Source organism: Scatophagus argus, chromosome 22 (assembly GCF_020382885.2).
Source record: "Scatophagus argus isolate fScaArg1 chromosome 22, fScaArg1.pri, whole genome shotgun sequence".
Lineage (NCBI taxonomy): Eukaryota > Metazoa > Chordata > Actinopteri > Scatophagidae > Scatophagus > Scatophagus argus.
Window position 1 is genome coordinate 13,130,454 of NC_058514.1, and position 21,339 is coordinate 13,151,792.

Below are 21,339 nucleotides of genomic sequence, written 5' to 3' on the forward strand. Positions count from 1 at the left end.
GGTGGATTATATTTTTACTTTTGATACTTGAGTATTGCTTGTTTTACATAAAATCTGAATACCTTCCCCGCATCTGGGTTAATGTGATTTCACATAAGAAACAGAACAGCGCTGGAAATGCCTCTTGTATTATTTTACTATGTCTGAAGTTTTCGAAATGAATTAATGGTGAGACTCTTCAGTTACAATGGCACATACAGTCCTCTAAAAAAGAAATCAGCTCACCGGATACAAATACTGAGATAATAAAGCCAAAGTTGCCCTTCTTAATGTGACTGCTGTGACCCATCTCCGATCATCCACCCCAACTTCAGAGTAAGAAAGAAATATCACTGGTCGCTTGTCTCCATTAGCGGTCAGAGAGCTGAACCCCAATGAGAGATTCAGCTTCAACCAAGCGGCTGATATCCAGGAACACTGACAGCAATGACTCTCATTTACAAATACAGTTTGTTATTAATCACTGTGGTTACTGCTTCAAAAAAAATATATCATAAGAGAAACCATATTGTCTACAGTTTTACAATTTTGTCTCAAATTCAAATTTACCTGTATTTTACACACAGTGCATCTAAATTGTACTGTGTGGGTTGTACACGGGTGAAGCATCCTTATCCTCCATCTCTTCATTCATCTTCGGGGGAAATAATGAGTCTGCCAGCTTGCTTGCTTCAAGTAAAGAATGTTAAAGCTACACAGTACTTGTGCAAACTTGTGCAAATCGCACATGAAGGTGGTGGAAGATGACATAGCTGATACTTCTAATAAGTATAAGAAATGTTAGTGATGAATGAATTGTTTCAATTTAGTAGTGAAATATTTTTTTCCTTAAACTTGAAACATGCCAACAATGCAACAATCTGACCATAATAAAGTACAGCAAAATCATAAAGAAACAAACGTGATGTTGAAAACAGACAGAGAAAACATTTCTAGTAGCATGAATGTTTAAAGTAACACAACACATAAATTGGTGTTTCATAACGTCACTGCGTCAACAGGATTGTTAAAGTAGTCAACACTAAAAAGATTTTACCAGCAGTGTTTCATTCCACAGCATGACATACTGTATGAACAATCAATGGCTGATGATAAGCTCTAAACTTTGACTTTCAACTCTGAAATCATACATGTAGTTTCATGTCTACACCAACGTACAGTTGTTTAACTAAAAAAAGTGGTTCAGATTCCTATGAAAATGTGTGTGTATTTACAAGGGAATACTTAAATATATAAAAAAATAAATTAACAAAACTATCTAAGACATATACAACATCTGAGCAGCGAACATTGCCAGCTTCCTGAGTGCACATATTGTCTTTTCCAAAACAAGATGTCATTGGTCCAAACATTTTCAGCTGGAGCTGTGAGAAAACAGGAAATGGAAGAAGCAATTCAATAAAGACTCACATTTAGAAAATGAGAATGAAGACAAATCATGAGAGGTCACACTGGTTACCTGTCAGCAGCATCCTGGTCAGCATCAGCACTGATGTCTGCCTTGGATGCAGTCGCTCGCACTTTAACGGGATCTTAAAAAAAAAAAAAAAAAAAAAGACAAAAACAGAAAGTTGGCATCTGTCTGTGGTCTGTGAAAAAAACAATTCAGTGAAGAGAAAAAAAATTAGTTAAGTTTCTCCACCCTGAATCCAGCGGATCTGCGTCGCTGGCCCGTAGCCTTGCTCGTTCTTAGCAGCTATGCGGAAGACAACAGCTGGCCGGTTGGAGGCGGAGCAGTCGATGTGGGCGTTGTCAAGGTGGGTGGAGCTGACGGAGCAGGACGTCTTGGTGCCGCGGTAGATCCTGATGAAGGCCAACTGACCCGGACCCTCTGAGCTGGTGGAGCGACTCTTCCTCACTGCCATGTACATGGAATATTCCAGGATGCGGCCCGATGGAGAGGACGGTGCCTCCCATGTGATGTGGACTGAATCGTTGGCCTGTGCAGAAAAGAGAAGAAGCAGAAGCTTTATCAATACTTTTTCAGTCTGAAAACAATCTAAACTAACTGATTTTCTCCATGTTCCCCAGACCAACTGATCGCATTTCCTTAATGTCCTTGGTATGTCACCTTGGTAATTTTGACAGCAGAGGGCGCTCCAGGGAAACCAGGCTGGCAGGTCTTGAACTCGCTGACAGGGCTGAAGTCTCCCTTGCCAAAGCAGTTGATGCCTGCAACTCTGAACCTGTATGTCTGACCTGGAACCAGCTCCCGCTTCTCTCTGCCCTGGTAGTCCTGAGGCCCGGGCAGCTTCCTCTGCAGGAAACCAAAGGATTGACCGCAGAGGAGTTGATGTGTGGGAGACAAAATTTGTGATAGGTCAGCATTAGCAAGAACAAAGAGCGCAAGAGTGTCAATTAATACCTACAATGTACAGTAAAAAAAAAAAAATCAGTCTTTCATGAGTAAAGCAGTACGGCCTTGTGATGTTCACCGAGAGGGTTTGCTTTATTTTCTTTTTTACCTCTTTAGTGTTTGGTGGCCGACTGCTGATGGCTGCAGAAGCCTGGTCACTGTCGGCAGGCAGAAAGTAGTGGCTGACCTCAGAGAAGAGTGTTTTGAACACACCGACATCAAACCACACTGCCTCATCTGGATTCTGCTTGACACAGAGGTGTGAGAGTTTGGTTCAGACCGAGCTGAACGAAAGAGCAAACAAACGCCGTTCACAAGGTGTACCGACCTGATCCGTGTGGCAGAGGAGATCTGTCGTCTTGTTAGCTGAAACAGCTTGTTCTCCTGGGAAAGCAAAAGAACGTCCACAGTGAACTTTTTTACACTGGCTGCAGTGTGGTTCATCGCTGACAGTTGAGCTTGAGCATCTTCGTTACCTTGCCGCTGCAGCTGCTGTGCTGTGTTGCCGAGCTCTGTCGCTGCTGTCTGCTGTCCAGCACCTACAACCGAAAAGGTCAGTGGATCAGAGCTGAGAAACTGCAGTGACACTAAAGCTGGAGCTACGAGACAAGACAGTTGAAATCCTATTGGATAAGGTCGATTCAGATTAAAAGCCTAGCTAACAATGCATTTATTGATGTTATTTATGTATCTTTTATCGACCTTAACAATTTAATTCATGGAAGCACACAAATCAGCTGCAGAAATCCAACAACAACAACAAGAACTTACTGCAGTGCTCTGCATCAAAGGGCTCCATTGTGCCTCTCCCAGCACTCCTCGCTCCTTGTGCTCGGTTTTCTGATGAGCTATTGGATGATTTTACTGTGTTTTCTTGCTGTGCTGAAGTATCCTGAATTTCAGGGAGAAAATCAAAAACTCATTCTCATCAAGTTTAGTTCAATTTTTTTTTCTTATGTTGCCTAAGAAAAAGAGTATCTGCTAAAAAGTCTAAACTGTTCATGACTGAATTATTGAAAAATATTGAAAACCTCAAGTTTCAAAACAGAGATTCACATTTTCTGATGTCTCTATGTATGCATTTCCATTAATGGAATTATTCTCATGTGAAGTCATGATTGCAGGAAGGTCTGATCAAACTGTACTACACATGTTCAGTGTGAATACACCATAAAAAAAACACATTGATCGGTTCAAATTCAGTCTAAAATAACAGTACTGACATCAGTGGCTGCTCAGCAGGTCTGGTCAGTATAGCTAATGCTGAAGCAAGTGTGTGTTCTTACATGTAATAATTGTTTTTTACAGATTTAAGCATGTTAAACAGGTCACCTCTACCTGAGCTGATGCTTTAGCTTCTTTATTAGTGGTTCCTTCAGTTTGAGGTTGATGGGACTGAACCCCTGAGAAAGGAGAGAAAAATATGACTGTAGTGTCAGAAATGTCCATCCACCACCCTGATAAACATGCTATAGATGACTGAATATGTGTGCTACGATTACCTGTGGAGTCTTCATCCTTCCCCTGCAGTCCATCTGTTCCACTTGGACAGACTGTTTTGGCTGGTGGATCATTGGCTGCAGTGCTGCGAGGACACACAGGCTGGATCTGAAGGATGTAGCAGTCTGCTGCCGCCAGGGGGCGCCAAGCCACATGGAGCATGCTGACTGTGGATTTGATGAGTAACACTGCCTCTGGGGTGGCTGGCCGATCTGGGGACAGAATTGCAAATGTTGTATGAAGTATGGCTGTGTGCTTTATCAAAATAAACAAGACAGCTCCTTCTCAGCTCTCACCTGTCTCCAGGTACCAGAGGTCCTTGCAGCACACCTGGTAGTTCCAGCTCTTGCGGTATCCGTCACGGCCACTCCAAATGTAAAGCCTGGAGCCGACAACAGCGGCACAGTGGCCAGCCCTGGCTCTGGGTCTACAAGCATACGGGTCCTCGCTCTGGGGACCCTGGCTCTGCAGCTGGGACTCGATATCTTCATGCTGCTCTGGGCCCAGGTTCTGCCAACTCATAGTGTCTGTGGCAGGAAAACAGCGCAACAGTGAACTTGCTGGCCTCTGAACGATGCAGAAAGCCCAACAGGATACATTCTACCTTTAAACGGTGTTGTTGAAAGAAAAAGAGTAAAAAAAAGAGTAACACACCAGTAAAAACTTTTTATTACTGCATCCTGTGTGAAAACTCTTGCATAAAAAAAATGCACTGACCTAAGTTGAGCACACTTAAAGTGTTGGTGCAGATCCATTCAGTTCCTAAAGCATTGTGTTTGTCTGACTCTGGAACAGGAATCCATCCACCAAAAACATACATCCTGCAGATGTAAGGACACAAGATAGCTGTCAAAGGCTTGAGGGTACGAACAGGACTTTCACTTTAACAGAGATACACGACGCTGGCAGTGAGGGATCCCTTACTTGTTTCCAATGACACTGGCAGAGTGAAGGCTTCGCGGAAGTGGTGTGAAACCCCTGGTTTGAGGAGTCGACCAAAACATTGTGTCTAAAGAAAACGATCATGATGAGGACATGTAAATATTGCAGTTGGTTCTCACTCAGTGCAAACATGCAAATACGCCAAACTGCAGCAACTTAAGGATGCAAAAAGTTTGTATTTTCCTTTCTGAAATTTGCATAGTCCATAAAATATGTATAAAAAAGAAAGAAAAAAAATAAAGAAAAAGAAAAGATGTCCTACCAAGGTCAAGCTGCCAAAGGTCGTCTAATCGGCATCCCTGCATCCCTCCAAAGATGTAGAGCTTCGGGGAACCGAGGCCAGCATAGGCAACCGAGGTGTGGGACTCCCGTGCTGAGGGACCACCACCCTTTGTCTCTGGGATACTCCAGCCTCTTGCTCCTGATACCGACTGCAGTTCCAGCTCATAGAAGTCACCCATGTATCTAAAATGGTACAAAGTAAAACTTGTTTGTGCTACTACCTCTTAGTTAGAGGTTATGTATTATCATCAGGTTCAATTACATTTAAGAAAACAAAAACAAACATTTAAAAATGTTATCTTGGACTCTGGGAAGTTGTGAGCTACAGTATATAGTAATAATAAGAAGTCATCTGCTACTCCACAACCACAAACAAATCAAACAGAAAAAACAGTCTGTCCTGAAAAGCCCAGTAAAAAGAAACTCCCAACATTATGTTTCTTGGATGTACTTCACAGCACCTTGGTATGTTGCCGTTGGGGTCTTCACTATCATTGGCCAGCCCTCCAAACAGGTAACACCTGTTACCCACAAGTGTGAAGCTGTGTCCAATCCGAGGGCAAGGAGGCGAGCCGTTCCTGGGTGCTCTGGGCTTCAGCTTCTTCCACAGCCAGCGACTGGCCTGAGGCACAAGGGACCAAACACACGGCTTGAAATTCTTCTTCAGGACAGGGTTAGAATTAACACTGCAGAAAAGTGACGGCATTACCTGAAGTTCATAGAGGCTGTTGCTGTATTTCCCAAATTCGACCATGCCGCCAAAGACCAGTACTCTTGTGCCTTCACAGACAAAGCCATGCGCAGCACAGCCGGGAGGGATGTCGCCCCTCACCGCAGGCAAAAACCACTGCTTTGAGACTGGGAGAATGGCCTGAGATCAGTCATTGCATCAGACAGGACATCCTAGTGAATTCTGCCAGTGAGAAATGTTATACACCCTATTCGAAAACAACTTGTGGAAAAAAAAGCTGCTTTTGCAGTAACACCACCTCACCACACCAGTACATTTTAATGGGCCTTATGGCACAATGCCCTCCACAACATATCATTTGTACACCATCTCGTACAACAGTCACTCCACACCCAACTTATACTAAGTGCTTATTTGGTCCAACATCTCAACACATTCATACCTGAACACAAACGTCAGTCTCGACCTCTAACACTTCAATGATAACTATACGTTAGATTTCGGGTAAAAAAAAGTTACTGAAGCTAGCTAGCTGAAGAAAGCTGTCCAACTCAAGTTAAAAGCTAGTTTACACAAAAATAAATCCATGATTCCGCAAATGAAATGATGCTAACAGTTTCGAGTAGCTTTTAAACATATAGCAAAAGCCCATTGCCAAGGGTTTGTTGGGTTTTTTGACTCCAGCGGTTGCTAAAAACATTAGCCGCTAACTCGCTAGCTACCGTCCAGCTAACGTTAGCTTACCAGTGTTGTAAACATGGAGATTCTCCGCTATGCCTTCGTTTCCACCACCGAACACAATAATCAGCTCACGTATTACAGCTGCTCTGTGTCCGTGTCTGGACCGCGGTGTCACTCCTGTCATAGACTGGACTTTTCTCCATTGCGGCTCAATGTTACCTGTGCTCATTTTCCCGTTATGGGAGCCTGAAGTTTGGCGCTGTTGACGTTTCAAAGACGTGGGCGGGGCGAAGGACGCATCGGGAAATTCAGTCAGAGAGCTTTAAAAGATGTCTCACTCTGCGTCGTTTATCGGGTATCATAATTTAAGGCAATGTCAGGGAAATGCAGACAAATGTGCTAACGGGAAAGTAAAAAAAAACAAACAAACAAAAAACGACGATTTAATTTGTCTGCTCATCTTTGCTTGATTATTCATTTAATAAATGATAAAAACAGTCAGAGGACAGATGAAGGCGTACAATCTGTGTTAACAATATGTGTGATTACCTTTCAGGTGGTTGTGTAATTTCTTTTGTAACTCTCGCTTTCAAACACCTGTAGAGTAATTCTGATGATGTTATCTCGGCCTTGGAACATACAGATACAAATTCACAAAAGCTGTATTAGAGACTAGATGCAAAAAGTTGGTCTTGTGTCTATCCCTTAACTAAATCACTGCAATATACATTTAAAGATGCGACGTTTTCCTGTCAGCTGCGCCCACAATGATAAGATGAAATAAATGGAAACAATCCACAGTGCAAAGTTAGCTCAAACAGATCTGTACGACTTAAGCACGCAGTCCATCTCCCGTAAAGGCACTTCCAGGCAGGCCACGATTATAATGTTGTTTTGGTTCATCGTCTCAAACGTAGACAATCTTTGGCAGTCCCTTGTAAACTGTCTGCGGCACTGAACCCCTCGACTAATCAAAACCAGAATATTTAATCATCTGTATGAAGTATTTTAGGTGCTGGCTGGATGTTTTTTGAAATTATTTTGAAGCCATTATATTTTTACATTATATGAGAAGATAAGTAGCAAATTCTGCTATGAAGAATGTATAAAGCCAAAGAATGGGGAAAAGGGAAGGACAACAAAATACACAAAAAAATCTAAGATGCCCAAACATTTGCTTATATATATATGTGTGTGTGTGTGTGTGTGCGTGCGTGTGCGCGCGCGTGTGTGCAAGGAACAGGAACCCCCTACCGGTGAGCAGGAAGAGGATGACGTCAGTTGTCAGTTGGCTCAGTAGTCGGCGTTAGAATATTTGTGTGTGTGTAAGTGTTTATGTGCGTGTGTGTGTGTGTGTGTGTGAGAGAGAGAGAGAGAGAGACGGAGGGACGAGTGGAGACAGAAAATGAGCGTGTCTGCTTGAAGGCTATTTCAGTGCACGAGTTAAGGTGTGTGTGTGTGTGTGTTTGCGCATGAGGGAGAGTGGTTTATGGAAGGGGGTGTGTTTATGGGAAATAGAAATTTTGTGTGTGTGTGTAAGTGTGCGCGCTTGTGTGTATGTGCGTGTTTACACAGACGGGAATACTGCGCCAAAGGAAGTGCGCCGGTTCCCCGTCTGCGCGTCCCGACTTCCTGCTCTGAGGCAGGAGAGAGAAAAGCTACGGATCCGCTTTCAGACAGCAGCAGCAGCAGCATGGAGCCCCAACACAAGACACACACACCACTTTAAACACGAACAGACACATCACGCAGGGCAGACGGACAGAGGAGCGACAGCCGACCTCAGTAGGGTAAGTGCAAGTTTGAGCTTCCCTTTACTTTCTAGAGCCATTGGTGCATAATAGAGAGACAGAAGCAGACTCAGATCAGCTGTTGCTGTATTTGTTGAAACCTGATTAGGTTAAGATATTTAGTGTCAAATTGAAAGACACACTGAACCGTGCGTAAACTATTGGCCATGTGCGTAAAAAGCGTTGAAGCCGTGCGTAAAAGGTGTTAAAGTCGTATGTATTCTCCGTTTTGGCACAAACACATGCATGAAGTTGCCCCAGTTTTTGCTACATTTGTAAAAAAGAAAATGCAAAAAAATTAGCTGTGGAAAAATTAGCCGTGGCTCCTTTAAAAATACATTAGTAGACTTTCTGGTTTGCCTGGACCTCGTAGACTAATTGCCATGCGCTTCCGGATTGAAGCTGGCAGCGGACAACATCTCAAATATGACTCACTGGTGCAAAACAAAGAACCATTTGAGTTCCAGCAGAAACCCCCTCCCTCTCTCCACACACACACACACACAAATACAAAAATAAGACACAATTTGCCCAGTGAAAATTCATGTAGAATCACATGATGGTTTGGTTTGTCTCTGTTGCATGGAGCGTGTATGTTTGACAGATTTACATCTGAAGAAGGAAAGTGTTCATGCACGGGTCATGCATAACTTGTCAACTTACACTCACAAAGAGTGTAAGTTGTCAAACTGTAAGCTGTAACACTGAGCTCTGGACTGCTTTTACTGTGAAATTCCATAAATCAGCATTTCCTCCTGCTTTGTTACCTCTCCAGTACACACTTATTAAGAGCAAAAAGTCAGAGGGTGAACATAGATCAGACAGAGTCTGACATCAGGACACAGATGCATTCACCACATGTTGTTGTGGACCTGCAAATGTGTGTGTGTGTGTGTGTGTGTGTGTTTTCCTGGTGGTTCCTAGTAACAGGACGTCCTACCTCCCAGAGAGGGAAGGCCTTTCTCCAGGAAGACGCCCCCGACACTGAATGACAGGAAACTCTCATTTAGACATAGAGACAGTGCTACAGTTCTTCCATCACTTAACACACACACCCATGCAGGAAAGGGGAAGCAAGCATGTGTGTGTGTGTGTTTGTCGTGATTGGTCATTGTTTGCAACACATAGACATTCCCCTCTGTGGGGATGGGTTTCTTTTAGAAAGACAGAGAAAAAAAGAGACATCCACACTGTATTTTTATATTTGATTATTCTAGAGTTACAGAACCACATGTTATTATGATAGTAGGTAGAGTAACCATCACTTCTGGTAGCAACATCTGAGGTCCCTGGCTCCAGTGTTTCTCTACAATTGAGGCAGATGTGGTCACTGAATCTCTGGTGCAGCCGGAAAACCTCCACTGTCATAAATACACCATAAATCTCCCATATTTCCTTATTTGTTGTTTTCCTTGTGGGCAGTAAGAACTTTTATATTTCCTGCTATTAAAGCACCATGTAAATGAATCTGCGAGAGACAGAGGAAAAGCAAAGGACACAGAGAAGCAGACAGACGGACACTCACAGACAGTCAGTAGTTTCCAGGTAAACATGTCGGTTAGACCCGTGCTTGTCTTGGCAGAAGGTCACTGACCACATCCTGCTTTATCACCATGGAAACATCCAAAAGCCAAGCAACGTCTGGCCCTCTCTTTCGGTGTCTCTCTCTGTCACACCAAACGCACACAAAATATTAAACATAAAGGTGAAATAACAAGAAGTACATGTTGGACAGTGTAATGAGGGTTTCTTGATTGTTCCCAGTCAAACTGCTTTTATTTCACTCAAAAAAACTGGTATTTTTCTGTGTCCTTAAGACACCCTGAACCTTCATTAATACCATTTGAACCATAATATGTATTCAGATGGCTTAGTTAAAAGGGAAAAAAAACATCATTAAGCGTGGTCGTTCTTCTGTAAGTGTTCACACAGTTTTCTTATCAGTCAAACCACTCAGTGACCCCATGTGTCCCAAACAGAAGAATTTTGCTTTTGCTCTTATCAAGATTTAAATGTGCTAAGGAGGTGAAGTAAGGGCACAAGAACAACTTCAACACTGAGAATCAGCGGTGGCTTCATTGACTCTTGTATTTGCTACTGCTGCCAAACACTGTGAGACAAAAGACCACGAGTTCATATGTGTTAGCTATAGATTGATAGATTGCATATTCTGTTCATAAACCATGGTGGTCAGGAGCTCACAGCAAAGTGGACTGGAGGCTTTGGTGTTCTTTACATGTTTGTGCTGTTGTCTGTTTGTGGGTTGCGTGTTTAGGGCATGAAATTCTCAGTCAGAAAAGGTGGGTAGCGGGCACGAGCAGCGTGCTGTGCTTGTGGTTTTTTAGTGGACTTTGCATCAGAGGAAACATCGCGGTTCACGTTTGTGTTGACGCTGACAATTCCTGCTTCTCCCTTCACACCTACCCTCCTTTCTTTTCTTTCCTGCCATCTTTTTATGTGTTACACAGTGTTTGGTTGCCTAAACAGTCTAAGAACAAGTGAAATTATTTCTATTCATTTAAGTTTTAAAAGCACCGAATGACCTGTGCTATTATATTATTTTTATTTTCCAGTGACTTGATCTCCCAAGCCGCATGTACATTCTTCTCATCTGCAATTAATTCCTAGACAGGTTTCATGTACACTACAAAATCTTTTAAGTGTTAATTTTAAACCACTTTTAATCACTTGTGTATTTATGTAACAACAATGGATCAAAGAACGATTTATAATATGGAAGGTGTCATGTATATTGACAAATATGCAGATAATATCACCAAGCATTTTAGCATCTTTTAGCTCTCGTTTTCATTTGGTGGGGTTTGTAACCCATCAACGCAGTTTACAGCAACAACAAAAAGACTATGATGTACCCACTGCACACTACCTGCCCAGCACTTAACGGCAGATAGACAAAGTTAGCAACTAGCTAGTGAACATGGTGAAGCATTTAAGATCTAAACAGCCAGATATTTCTCCCAGAAGTTGGCTTTTGACTTGGCTAAAGACATCAGAAGTGTTTGACTTTAATGCACTATGTGGCCAGCTCACTTTCCTCTGGAAGAACATTACCCCTTTCCTGATTTGTGCCATAAAGCATTTCATTTTGTTCAGAAAAAGACGCTCTAATGGCTTCTGGAGAGTACAAAACAATATGTAGTCAGTGAACTGATTTCACTAAGTTCTTGACTCTTCTCTGCAGATTGCCTGTGTCTCTGGTGTCATCTCGTCATGGAGAGTTCCATCACACTCTGGCAGTTCCTGCTGCAGCTGCTGCTTGACCAAAGTCACAAACATCTTATCTGCTGGACGTCCAACGATGGCGAGTTCAAGCTGCTTAAGTCAGAGGAAGTGGCCAAGCTCTGGGGGCTGCGCAAGAACAAGACCAACATGAACTATGACAAGCTGAGTAGAGCCCTGCGCTACTACTACGACAAAGTACGCAACATGTCTCAAAACTACTGAAGTACATTGTTCAATGGTCTTAGTGGTTTGATGATGTTTTATGTCTTTAGGCGCATGAAACCCACTTGAATTCAGCACACAAAATGTTCATAAAAGAGTTTAAATTAAGAACGTTTGTTTCGTCTGCAGAACATCATCAAGAAGGTGATCGGCCAAAAGTTTGTTTACAAGTTTGTGTCATTCCCCGAGATTCTGAAGATGGACCCTGCGGCGGTGGAGTCAGGCCGCAGCAGTGAGGAAAGTGGGGGTGCAACATCAGAACCTGAAGCTGAAGACGAAGATGGGTGTGGGAGAAACCAATACCTCCACTCCGGCCTGTACTCCTCCTTCACCGTCAGTTCCCTGCAACACTCCTTAGAACCGCACCAACAGATCAAGATGGAGCCCCGATCAGATCGCCATGACGACAGCTCCTCTGTCATCCGATTTATAACCAACCGTGGTCACTCGTCCCTACCATCCACCCCACCTCCATCCTCAGCTGAGACCTCCCACTCCTCCAGGCCATCTTCTCAGCAGGCCCGCTCATCCTCCTGCTCTTCCTCCCCGCCACAAAGCCCCGCCCACACACTGTGGAGAGGGCGGGGTCAGAGCACAGAGACTTGTGAGGTAGAGCAGAACACTCAACCTCTAAACCTGTCATCTGGTCAGAGGGAGAGAGTGAGGTCACAGACCACAACAACACCAGAAAGAAAGGGATTAGTCAATGGTGTGCCTTTGAAAAGCAGAAAACCCAAAGGCTTGGAAATCTCTGCCTCTTCACTCCTCCTGACAGGAAGTGACCTTGTCTCCATTGCTCTCAACAGCCCGGCGCTGCCTTCAGGGTCCCTGACCCCCGCCTTCCTTACCGCACAGGTACATGATACATAACATATGTGCTAACACCATCACAGTCACACACAGTCCTTATGTAAATACAAGTGGTTTTAGGTGAGGAAAGAATCAGGGAAAACAGGAGAAGAAAAAGACTGAGAAGAACGATGCATGTGTTTTTGGGGATGAAGAAAGTTAAGCTTGTAGACAGGGTGGAGATGGAAAGAGGTGAGCGGAAAGACGGGAGGAGGCAAGGGAGGGAGGAGGTTCCTAAGTGAAGCCATATGTTCCTGAAGCTCCTGATTCACTGGCAAGAACACGCTGACCAAACCAGACATTCAGACATTCAGCTGATGCTTTCATTCAGAGTGAGCAATGATAGGCCGCTGTCATTGCTCATAGTGCACAGTACATAACTGATGGGAAATAAAAGTGTATGCCAAACCGTTCACTCATCATTGAACCTTTTGTACGATGAAGTGGATGGAGGAACACCTGGGTTTTCCCCAGGACTGATGTGTTAAAAAATCAGTTCCTGCTGTTAACCATGTTCTCACAAGAAAACTGTTTTTTAGTGACTGCTGGTCTTACGTGGTGTAAACTGGTATCTTGCAAGGCAAGCTGTGAGCTTGAGACAGAAAATGACATAGAGTAAAGGTCACGGTCATCCCTTTAAACCCTTGTCTTTTAACATGATCATGATCATGATTGCTAAAAGAAAAACTTAGATTTCTGCAGTGAACATGTAAACACAAACACACTGAAAAAAAACTGTTGTTCCTGAATTTTTTAGTTACTGGCTGTGATCCTATATTCTCATGCCAGAACCAGAAAGAAAATCAAACTGGCCTAAATTAAATATGAAGAGACAGATGAAAGATGAGACAAAAGAAAATAGATCTCATGAATTCTGTATGAGCGGAGCTTCCTGACCTGCATGGAGTCAGTCTGCTAAGTTAGTCTGTCTGTAGACGTGAGTTCACTAGAGGGCAGACTTGGCTTTGAGCTCTGGGTGAGACTGACTGATATGACAACTTCACCACAGACTATGTACAGCTCTGTGGACTCACTGCCAGAGTAAACATCATCTTTTCCATCTTTGTGTATTTATCCTCTGACTTTTCATTTTGGGTTTTGTTAATGTAGACTCCGTCTGGTCTGCTGCTCACTCCCAGTCCTCTACTCTCCAGTATCCATTTCTGGTCCAACCTCAGTCCAGTGGGACCCCTCAGCCCAGCCCAACTGCAGAGCCATGCCCCCCTCTTTCAGGTAACATTTGAGTTGTTCCAATCCGAAAAGGGTAGCGAAATGTGTCTACCTCAGTTGATTTGCCTCATTTTTCCACTGCATATGTGTGAACTGAGTTATGTTATCTTACGTACACAATACACAAACAAGGTATTCACACACAAATTTATACTTGGAGAAAATATCAGTTTCAATGTTATCTCTGTAAGGCTGGTACCAATAACTGCGAAAAATCTGCTCTAAAGGTTTCCCTTCTGACAGTCTTGTGTAAAAAAGGACAAAGAGACCTTTTTCTATTCCAGCCTTTCAGAGAAAACACTGTCACACTCTAATTGTGATAGATACTGTCTGCTTATAAACCTCCATTTACAGAAAATCGCTTGTAAGTACAGGATCTTTCATTTCACGCCACAGATTTACCTCGATAGTTTTTGTGTGTTAGTGCGTGATTCACAGTGTGTCAGGGTTTCAAAATAAGCTACAGATGTTTCCGTTCTGGTGTGGACAAGAAGAGGGGGCAACTTCCTGTTGGCTCAGGGGGAAAGGGAGAAGGCTGGTTGGTCAGGAGCCCCTCCCACTCATGTCAACTCCCTGCCACAAACACACACACACACACACACCCAAGAACCCCCAAATAAACTGCTGGGCGTCAAACAACCGGTATTTTCGTCCCCACAAAGCGGGGAAGGTCCCTGTAATGCCGGTGTGCCACCAGGTCATCATAATTTAAGCAAAAGCACATGCTCCACTGTGATGCAGCAGCAGGCCGAGAGAGCTGCAGAAAATAGAGAACTCATGTGATCACAGGTTTAAAAAGCAATCCTGAAGTTTCCAAACTGAAAGGGAGCCAGCAGCATTTCAAAATGAAAACATACTAGTACGACATTCAAACAGCTCAGACAGACTCTGTGACATTACTGCTCACTTTAATTATGTGGCATGATTAGTATATTAGTAATGGGACAACCAGTTTTGGGTTTTTCTTTCCTCATTTAAGGATTTATGCAGAATTTGAATGTTTCTGACTTAAGCCCTCCTAGTGGTGGTCTAAAACTCTAATTGTTCCAAATGTGTCATTTTTCTATAGAAGTCACTATATGCCATCAGATGCATGTGAAAGATACTACAGTCACAGAGCTAATTCTTCACAGAGGAGCTTGAAAACCCAAACATTGTGCATTTCCTTTTTTATATACTTAAAATTCTTCCTAAAAACAGTTTTTGTTATTTAATTTGCTGAAGTCAGCTTCATTGCCATTGCAAAATGTTTTCTGGGTGCAAAAGCTGAAAACTACCAATTTTTGGTTATTAAACAGAGTGTGAGGGAGTAAAATATTATCTGTTTTCCACCCTAATTCTAACTGTCTTTCTGCAGTTCCCCACACTGCTGAATGGACCCATCCCCGTGCCTTTACCCAACATGGACGCTCCCTCTCCTCTTCTGCTGTCCTCCAGCACCCACAAGTCCTGATACCATCCCGAATTTTATCAGCAAACTGGGCCAAACCAGGCCGAACTAGGCCAGACCAGTGCAGATAAGGACAGAGCCTTAAACTTTGATGGTGAACCACATGAAAGCTGGACTTCCTCTGAGTCCAGTTACTCTTCTGATCTGAAACCTGTTCCTTTGCATTTATTATAAGAAGAAACAGGAGCTTCACTTTGAAGCTTTGCTCTCTGAGAGGAGTGTATGCATTAGACATTTATTTTTGCGTTTAAAACATGCCAGTGTTCTTGACATTTGTGCTTGGTGTTTTCCTCTTTTCAGGATGCTCCTTAATTTCTTTTCATGAAAGGAAACTGACAGGAGGTCGCTATTGTCTGCTTATTTTACATCTCATCTCATTAAGCTTGGTTTAAATTTTAACAATACGGACTGCTGCAATATCATGAATGCCCTCCCCCTTTGCCCAGGCTAATGTCAATATCCACACCAATGACTCAAACAATCTGGGAAAGGAAAGTCCTCATCAGGAAGACCTCACTGAGTCCATAGACTGTGCAAGTGTAATCTAGAATGTAAGTCACATTACTTAATAAAACCAAATGCAGCTTCGAGTAAATAACTTTTCATGTTGATACCATATACTATAAAGAAATATACTTATTTGTCTTCCTACCAAGTTAGCCTCAGATGACAAAATTAACATATCTGTGAGCTATGAAGCTATAGCCAGAAGCTATGTAGCTTAGCATAAGGGTGATATCAGCTTCCTAAACTTACTCTCTGCAAGTTCTCAGCTTGAAGATTCAATACTATAAGGTTACACATGTTAGTAACTTAGCCAAAAGAGCTAACAGTGGGTGCTAAGTCTACCTTTAAACAGACCATATCTTCAAATATGAGTCAGTTTGGGTGGTATGAAAAGTACGATGAGTGATGCAGGGTAACTGTCTCAGGATCGTTTTTATTGTTACATTTGATACAAATTTCCTCAGATCTAAACTGTTTCAGCTGAGTGTGGCCACATTTAATGACTCCCTCACCGACACCTAGCAGAGCAACTGCTAGCCGGCGTGCTAAAATGCTGTAATATCTTCATTTTGTTCTCTGTATGTATTGCTTTGACTTGACGCTGTGAAATTTTTAAATTTCTGTACAGTTTCATGCTTCTTTTTTCTTTTTAAATGCACTGTACTTTTAAGCCTTGTACCAGCTGTGCCTTAATATTATAAGACTTGTGTAAATGTATTAAACTTTAAACCAGGTTTTAATAGACATTCAAGGTCAAAATTGCACAAAAACTTGTTGTTTTTGTAAAATAGCTTCTGGTTATTTTTATAGAGAAATTAATGGAAATGTACTCTCAGTGATTTGCTTGTATTTTGCTGTTTTGTTAAGAGAATTGTTAGTTTTTTTGGAATAAAATGAATTACTTTTCAGAATCACGCAAATTTATATTCATTTTAGTTGGTAATACACACTCTTCCCCTACTCAAAAAATGACTGCTGCAGAGAATGTTTATGAAACAGATTAAATTTACTTTCGATGGTTATGAGAAATAAATAGTTCCAGTAAAAAGAGTCACACACCAACTGTTGACCGGCAGCTCAGTGTTTCAGAGGTCGAATTCACAACACAGCAGGCCTTCCATGCATCAGGCACACACACGCACACATACACACATTCAGACATGTTCACATAAATTCAGGTCATTCACACATTTGAAAACGTTTTACACCTTTACAATGATAAATATTTAGCCGTTGTAGAAATCTCCTTTCATGCATGTCACTGCTGTTAATGTCAAAAAAATTCTGCGAGCACACGGTTTGCAGTTAGCAGTGGAATAATCCTGCCTTCTCATGTCTGAAAGGCATAAAAAAAACAATTAAATTGAAGAAAAAGTTTCAGAGAGGGATACGGTTTTTGTCAAATACAATGAGGAGAAGAAAAATGTTGTCATTTTAAAACCACTTTCGGTTGGTGACATGAGAAATCAATGCAATACAGGGGGTCTACCATTAATATAACGACTTTGGACCTGTAAACACATTAGTTCTGATTATTTCATCATTTGAAATGTAAACCGCTGTCATTATCTTTTCTCTTTTCATTGTGGGTTTGTGCAAGGTTTGAATTTATCAAATTACAAGCTCATCTACTGAGCTTTTGAAAATAATTTAATCCTTAAGTGAAACAAACAAAATATTCTGTCAAAGGTTTTTAACTACTGAAAGGATGAGAAATACAATGTTTACAGGATTATTACACTATTAACTATGAACTGTGTTTAAGTTAATGTTTACTGCATTAATTTATCACATTAATTCTCTCTCTCACTCTAGGGGTGCACAAATCCTTTAAATCTCAACGGACAATAAATGTGAAATTTTCAGACTGTTAAAGTCTAACACTGAAATATAATCTCTGGAGGGAATAGTTTGACATTTTGGGTAATAGATTTGTTCCCTTTCCTGACGAAAGTTAGATGAGAACATCAATGCCACTCTCATGTCTAGCTAGTTAGCTTAGCTTAGCTTTTAGCTTGGCATAAAAACTAAAAACAAACGGAAGGGGTTAGCATCATACTGTTTAAAGGTAACAAACGACAGCACCCAGCAACTCTGAAGCTCAGAAATCAACCCGTAACAACTTGTTTAATTTGCATAAAATGCAAAGTTTGAGGAAAAAACAAACTAACAAAAAAAAATTGTTATGGCTTAGCAGACTCTCAATCTTGGCAAAAAGTCAAGAAGTTACTGTGCCTGGTCAAGACTTAGTCCAGAACACCAACCCTTGAAAAAAATATATATAAGTTGCGATTTTTACACTTTTTTTGTACATATTAAACAAAACAGATCCCTTAAGTTAATTTGTAGGCAGATTTGTTATTTCAGAGCCAAGCCAGCAGTTTCCCCGATTTTTTCCTTTGTGCTAAGCTAACGTGCTTCTTCACTATACTCGAAAGAGGCACCAATCTTCTCATCTAGCGCTTGCAAGACATTAAATAAACATGTTTCTCAAAACATCAAACTATTCATTTGAAGCAATGAAATATTTCTTACTTTCACACAGCTGCTGGAAACATCCGTGACTACACCTTCACTGGTCCATGAGCCAGGATTGCAAAGCACACCAGGAGACATTTTAGTGGAAGCGTTGCAGTAATTTGGTAGGAATTTTTCCATTTGCTTCAGTAAACATGCAGTCAAAAGTGAGATTTCTCAAATGGCTTCATCTGTAGTATCACTGTCAGTTGAAAACAACACAGCGGGCAGTTAAAATTTCAATTTGAAATTTTTTTTTTCTTGTGTACAAATGCTGGAGAGAGCAGTGGTCCTACACCAAGTGGATAGCAACCATTTTGCTTTTGAACATCACACCCCGCCACCCTCCCCTCAGAAAAACATGCCACAATGACACTGTTGTTTCACAAGGAGAGGTCAAAGGTCACAGACACAGAGAACACATCTTAATACTGTTGGGTAAACTCGGCCATGTCGAGGCCCCGGTCCCTGATTCCAAAATAACACTCTGAAGTGCAAGTTAAAAACAACAAGTTACTGCAGTGAGATCTCCAAATGCACACAGAGCGAGACAGAGTAGCTTTCATTTTTTTTAAAAAGCACTGAAGTCCTGGCAGTTTTGTGTGAGGTTTTAGGAAAGGCTTGCTGGCTTCCTGTGGGACATCACATGACTTCCTGTTCAGCTCCGGTATTCCTCCATGCTGTTCGCTCATCTTCTGAAATCTTTGCCTCTCCACCTCATTCCTTTTGCCAGAATAGCCAAAAGAGTCGAACACTGGTTTCATGTTCTCCCAGTTGGATTGGACTCTGTGAGGAAAACTGTTACCACCATCCATTCACAGTCCTGCACTTTGGCCCTAAGTGTAACCCCCAGAGGGCAATAGGGCCTTTTGCAGCTGAGTCCAACTGAAATGTTTCAGAAAAATGATGACTAGGAATCCAGAGGAACTGTTTTTCCCCAACCGAGACTACCTAGTCGCCTCAGCCTTTTTAAACCTGGAAATGTTGTGGACTTCAGTCACGGAAGCTCGAAGAAAAACAAAACATAAACTCCAAATATATATAGATATACATATTTATAAAAAAAAAACCCATCTTAATAAACTGAAGCGTTCTGTCCCCAAGCACGACAACAAGAACCACAACTTGGATCACAGCGTCGACATCAACATCAGAGGAATTCTAACTCAAATGAAGCCGGAGAATGGTAGTCAGAAGAAAAACAACAGTAACCTTACTGACTGCTCAACTGTGCATGGCGGCTTGAGTTCACATCATATAGACAGACACACACACACACACACACACATGCACGCGCGCACACACACACACACGGTGTGTTAAATACAGACAGTAGTAGTTTAGCAGCAAAAAATTCAAATCCACCCTGCCCCCCAATAAATAAACACAGTCTCCAAATAGATTCAACCCAGAGTCACTTGCTCAGAGGGGTGTGTGTGCGTGTTTATGTTCGTGTGTGTGTGTGTATGTGTGTGTGCAGGTAAAGAGGGGAAGGGGTTACTCCGAGGGGAGGTGGGCTCATGCGAGAGACTGGTGGGAAATGATGAAAAAGTCGCAGGCAGTCGACCATCCTCTTCATCAGACATTAGAAGAGCATGCTCTGCCTCCTGTTGATCTTGCTGTTACCTGGAAGAAAAGTGCAAACTGATTCAGTCTGGACCTTTCTTTTATTTCTCTGTATCTGGTGATTGTAAAACACTGTGTGATTGTAATACCTGTTGAATACAATACTTGATAACTACCATCATAAAATAAGAATTGCTGAAAGCCCTGTCAACATTTATCAGCATCATTTTACCTGCTTTCTGATGCCACATGAATATATTGCATAAGAAGAGTTCACTTCATTGTTGTATGATCTAATAAGGTTAAATGCTGGAAGTGATCACCGCCCACCTGACTCTGGGTACGAGGAGTTCCTGTAGCCAGGGTCTCTCTGCAGCTGCACTTCTTTTAATGTGAATATTGATATACCTACAACACAGAGGAGAGTTTCAGACTACAAAAAAATAGCAAGCAATAAGTGTGTGTGTGTGTTTGTGCGCGTGCACTCACTCTCAGGCAATGTGTGCACTCTCATCCCGAGCTGCCTGAAGTAGGAATGTTTCATGGCCTCTTCGGCTGAAATCCTCTTCTTGGATTCGTACTGTGGAGGCAGAGAGCGGAAATATCAACCATCCTGTGATTTAAGCAGACAGTGCAGCTGCTCTTTGTGTCTGCAATCTGCGGTTCAGTTGGATAAACGATGATGAACTAAAACACATCAGAAAACAAGAACCCAAAACACTGTGCAAAGGGAAAATACTGACTCTGCTACGCCTCCTGCAGTCTACAACTGGTACTGAAAGGATTCATTTTCAAAATAAAGTCTGAGCAGTGCAGGTAGAGGACTACAGCTCTCTATTTATTTGTTCAGCTACTAAATTAATATTTTATTACTGCAGAGAGATACACTGGCAGGTAAAGGTCTTTGATGTCCCTGTATTTCATAAATCTTCCATCCCATCAGCTCTAACTTTTTCTTTGATTTAGTATCAAATCAGTATTCTTCTCTTCCTGTCAAACTGAAAAAAGCCTGCATTAAAGACAGCTCACACACCCACACATCCACAGATTAAGATCCTGCCTTATATTTTCACATCTTCTGCCAGCTCTCAAATAGCTCTGTGCTCAATGACACGAGCATATGTGCTCAGGACCCACAATCTAAACAAACAATTAATAACACTGACTTTTACATGTAATGGAATTTATTTTTGTTCTTTTTTATAGTTATTATTTCTTTGTTTTAACTCTCTCAAAAATGCAACATCAACATTCATGCAAATGAAGCTCATTTGAGTTGTTGACAGGACGAGGAGATGATGATTATGTGTGCACTTTCCAGCTGATTTCTCTTTTTTAATAATAACACTATAATAACCAATAATTCTCATAAATATGCTAAAAATAATTAAGTTCTTCTGATGATAAGATTATGTTTGAAATGTTTAAAAAAACAACAATCCTGCTAATGATAGGTGAATTCTAAATAATAATAATTCCAGTTATGGAGACAGATTGGACTATTTTTATAATT

At 41.8% G+C, this 21,339-nt stretch overlaps 3 protein-coding genes across 3 annotated transcripts in view; 1 reads left to right on the plus strand and 2 right to left on the minus strand.

Annotated features, from left to right (window-relative positions):
• Window positions 1-804: 804 nt before the first annotated feature.
• Window positions 805-6,745, minus strand: hcfc2 (host cell factor C2). The gene is made up of 17 exons (XM_046378729.1): window positions 6,516-6,745; window positions 5,790-5,938; window positions 5,542-5,702; window positions 5,061-5,263; window positions 4,781-4,865; window positions 4,574-4,677; window positions 4,153-4,383; window positions 3,859-4,068; window positions 3,695-3,759; window positions 3,128-3,248; window positions 2,833-2,895; window positions 2,685-2,740; window positions 2,466-2,600; window positions 2,072-2,257; window positions 1,643-1,940; window positions 1,460-1,532; window positions 805-1,364 (listed from the first exon to the last, which is right to left on the minus strand). Exons 1-17 carry the CDS (start codon window positions 6,679-6,681, stop codon window positions 1,355-1,357), a joined length of 2,316 nt encoding a protein of 771 aa, XP_046234685.1. The 5' UTR covers window positions 6,682-6,745; the 3' UTR covers window positions 805-1,354.
• Window positions 6,746-7,825: 1,080 nt separating this feature from the next.
• Window positions 7,826-16,654, plus strand: elk3 (ETS transcription factor ELK3). The gene is made up of 5 exons (XM_046379769.1): window positions 7,826-8,242; window positions 11,445-11,680; window positions 11,837-12,562; window positions 13,667-13,789; window positions 15,144-16,654. The coding sequence occupies exons 2-5, from the start codon at window positions 11,474-11,476 to the stop codon at window positions 15,237-15,239; spliced, it is 1,152 nt and encodes a 383-aa protein (XP_046235725.1). The 5' UTR covers window positions 7,826-8,242; window positions 11,445-11,473; the 3' UTR covers window positions 15,240-16,654.
• A 74-nt stretch (window positions 16,655-16,728) lies between these two features.
• cdk17 (cyclin-dependent kinase 17) overlaps window positions 16,729-21,339 on the minus strand; it is a 36,326-nt gene continuing 31,715 nt past the window's right edge. Inside the window, exons 15-17 of the mRNA XM_046379768.1 lie at window positions 20,316-20,406; window positions 20,157-20,234; window positions 16,729-19,886 (exon numbers count right to left, since the gene is read on the minus strand). Of these exons, the coding sequence (XP_046235724.1) occupies window positions 19,846-19,886; window positions 20,157-20,234; window positions 20,316-20,406 (210 nt within the window). The 3' untranslated portion in view covers window positions 16,729-19,845. The remainder of the gene's footprint in view (window positions 19,887-20,156; window positions 20,235-20,315; window positions 20,407-21,339) is intronic.